At 38.3% G+C, this 2,846-nt stretch overlaps 1 protein-coding gene across 1 annotated transcript; it reads right to left on the reverse strand.

Annotated features, from left to right (window-relative positions):
• Positions 1–1,255: 1,255 nt before the first annotated feature.
• DSM5745_09441 (uncharacterized protein) lies at positions 1,256–2,256 on the reverse strand (the record flags this gene model as incomplete). Its single annotated transcript, XM_026751457.1, has 2 exons — positions 1,256–1,461; positions 1,533–2,256. 2 exons carry the CDS (start codon positions 2,254–2,256, stop codon positions 1,256–1,258), a joined length of 930 nt encoding a protein of 309 aa, XP_026599805.1.
• Between the last annotated feature and the right edge of the window lie 590 nt (positions 2,257–2,846).

Raw genomic sequence — 2,846 nt, forward strand, 5'->3', positions numbered from 1 at the left:
TAATAAAAACCTTTATAATAAGCTTATTTTTAATAAATTATTAAATAAAAAGTATAATTAACTTTTATATAATATTATTAATATTTTAAATTTTTAAAAAAATATGCTTAATATAGTTTTATTTTTAATTAAATATTTTAAATACCTTTTTATTAGTATTGTCTCCAGGGAGTTAAAAAAGCTTAAAAAAAAGTTTAATAAGTTACTTTTAAATTAAAATACTTTTAAACTTTTATAATAATTATAGTATATAAAATATAGCTATACTATACTAGCTAGTTTTTTTTAAACTTTAAAAGAACTATTATATTTAAGGCACTAATAATAAAGCTTATAATAACTTTTAAATTAATAAATTAAGTATAAAAGTTAAGATTTAATTAATATTTAACTTTTTAGGTATAAATATAAAAAATAATTAATTATAAAAGGCCTTTATATGGTAAAAGGGCTGGTATTTAAAAAATATAAATAATTTTAAAAAGTTTAAAAAAGGTAAGTAAAAATTTAATAAACTAGATTATTAAGTAGTTCTCTGGGCTTATAATTATAAAGCCCTTTAAATATTATATAAAAAAAAGCTATTAATTAAATAAATACTAAAAAATTAAATAAAAAATATAATAATATTTAAAAGCTAAAGTTAATTAAGGTTTTTATAAATAATTTAAGCTCCTAAAAATAATAAAAATTTTAAATACTTTTACTAACACTTTATAATATTTAAAGAATTATAAATATTACAGTTGTACAAGTAAGTAATTTAATAATAGGTATTATAGTATTTTAATTAAGACTGCCTAAGGCGCCTAAGCGCTGTTAAAGCGCTGCAGCGCTTCCTTATTAAACTAAGCAATCTCCACCATTGGCTGACAAAAATCCTATACTAATATACTAAAGACCCGGTTACTCAAAGTAATATAGAGCATTCTGAGCTTAAGGACCTACTGACCGAGCCAGGATTCCTCCTTCCGAAAATAAAATCGCTTCTGACTTCCTAGTCAGTCCAGAGCATGGTTAAAGCACATACTATTCAGAAGAATAATTTCAAATATGAGTCTGTTCTCAAGTGATTTGAGGTTGCTAAGGAATGGCTGGGACAGAAGACATGCCACCGTGCGCAGTTGGTCTGATCTAGTAGTTCGCGTTTTCCTTAGATCACTCACAATTCCCTTAAAGCACAGCCCGTACTATTTACAGCCCTAGCCAACCCAGGCTGTCAACTCCCAGAAGATGGGATAAGTAACCGATCTCTCTAGTTAAAGATAGCAGTCTGCACAGTCATCCCAGGAGCCGATCTAAGGTCCGCTGTGGTAATGTTCTCTGTGATCTTGTAGCAGTGATAATTGCCTTGCCAATATGCATGGCGGCACGTGGAATCCAGAGCGCAGAGTTCATAACATAGATGAGGTGATACGATATCTTCCACGAGGTTGTTTTTAATCTTGATCCAGTCAATTTCTGTAGTATGTTAAGTTTAGCACACCTGCTGAACAAAAGAATAAGGAAGGAAGTGCAGCAACAAGACTTACGTTTATCATAGTAGACTGTGTAATGTCTCCGGCCGAGAATGCTCTTTCTGTCGTTCTCATCCTTGGTACAGGCGGACTTCTCATCGTTGACTTGCTTGGTGCAGGCGGACTTCTCATCGTTGACTTGCTTGGTGCAGGCGGACTTCTCATCATTAACTTGCTTGGTRCAGGCGGACTTCTCATCGTTGACTTGCTTGGTGCAGGCGGTCTTTTCAGCATTCACGGCTTTGGTCTTGTCCAAATCCTTGTCGTTCAACTTGGTCTGGCAGTCCACCTTCTCCACCCCGACTGCCTGGTCAATAGCGTCCTGGCAATCTTGGGCCGCACGATCGGTCCGAACCAGGAGAATCCAGTCACCAGAGGTATCGCCCCTCTGCCCGAATCCGGAGCCGTATAGATGACATTCGTTATTGTCCGGGCCCCAGTTGGCGGCGTGGCAGGGTTGGCTGGCGGTTGCTTGTGCTGCACACTGCCGGGCACAGTCTAGGGCGCTGGAGGCAGTCCCCCCAGACAGGTAGTCTTTCTTTGCATAGGCGCCGCACTTGTATTCGTAAACAGTGCCGTCAACCGGGTCCTCCCCCTGACTGCTGGTGCTCGGGCAGCAGGCGTTCTTGCTGGCTACACCCCCCGGAGTCGAGGGAGAGAGGCAGGTGGGGTCTGCGAGGGCGGAAGGAAAAAAAGAAGATAGCCCGAGTACAATCGGGATGATTGCCTTATACATCATAATGATTTGCAAGGGTAAAAATGAGTAGAGGTCAAGACTGGACAAAGAGGAATGAGGCGAAGAAGGGTGGGAGAGAGTAGGAGAGATTCCTGATTCTCGCTGGGGATGGGAACTCGTTTCAGAGCAATTAAGGCGAGCTAAGGGTGAAGAAGGGGAGTCCATGAGGTCATGGTTACTACTCTATACTTCCCTAGTGTAACCAGGATCATAGTTGGAATTAACTTCAGTCGGAGCCAGGAAGGATTTAACTTTGAGATAGGAAATCTGGCACATTCACGGCCACAACTTCCGGGTAAGGTATCGTGTGTCGGGTACTACCGTTGCACCAAGTCACTAGTGTATGTCTATTAAAGTCTTTATGAAGCTGGCTACAAATAACATTCAGAACACGTAATCTTACTCTGTCCAACAATACTAGGACGGGCTAATAATCCTTGCTGGCAGTAAATTGTAGCTTGTGAGATGAGATTGCACCCACGATCCACTATTCCTGCCTTCCAATATTGACTTTGATTTTTGTATAAAAGTGATGATATACCATGTTTGTGCTGAGCAAGTGTCTGCGCTATTAACTATATTATTATGACTCA

This window comes from Aspergillus mulundensis (genome assembly GCF_003369625.1).
Source record: "Aspergillus mulundensis strain DSM 5745 chromosome Unknown scaffold_12, whole genome shotgun sequence".
In the NCBI taxonomy this organism is placed as follows: Eukaryota; Fungi; Ascomycota; class Eurotiomycetes; order Eurotiales; family Aspergillaceae; genus Aspergillus; species Aspergillus mulundensis.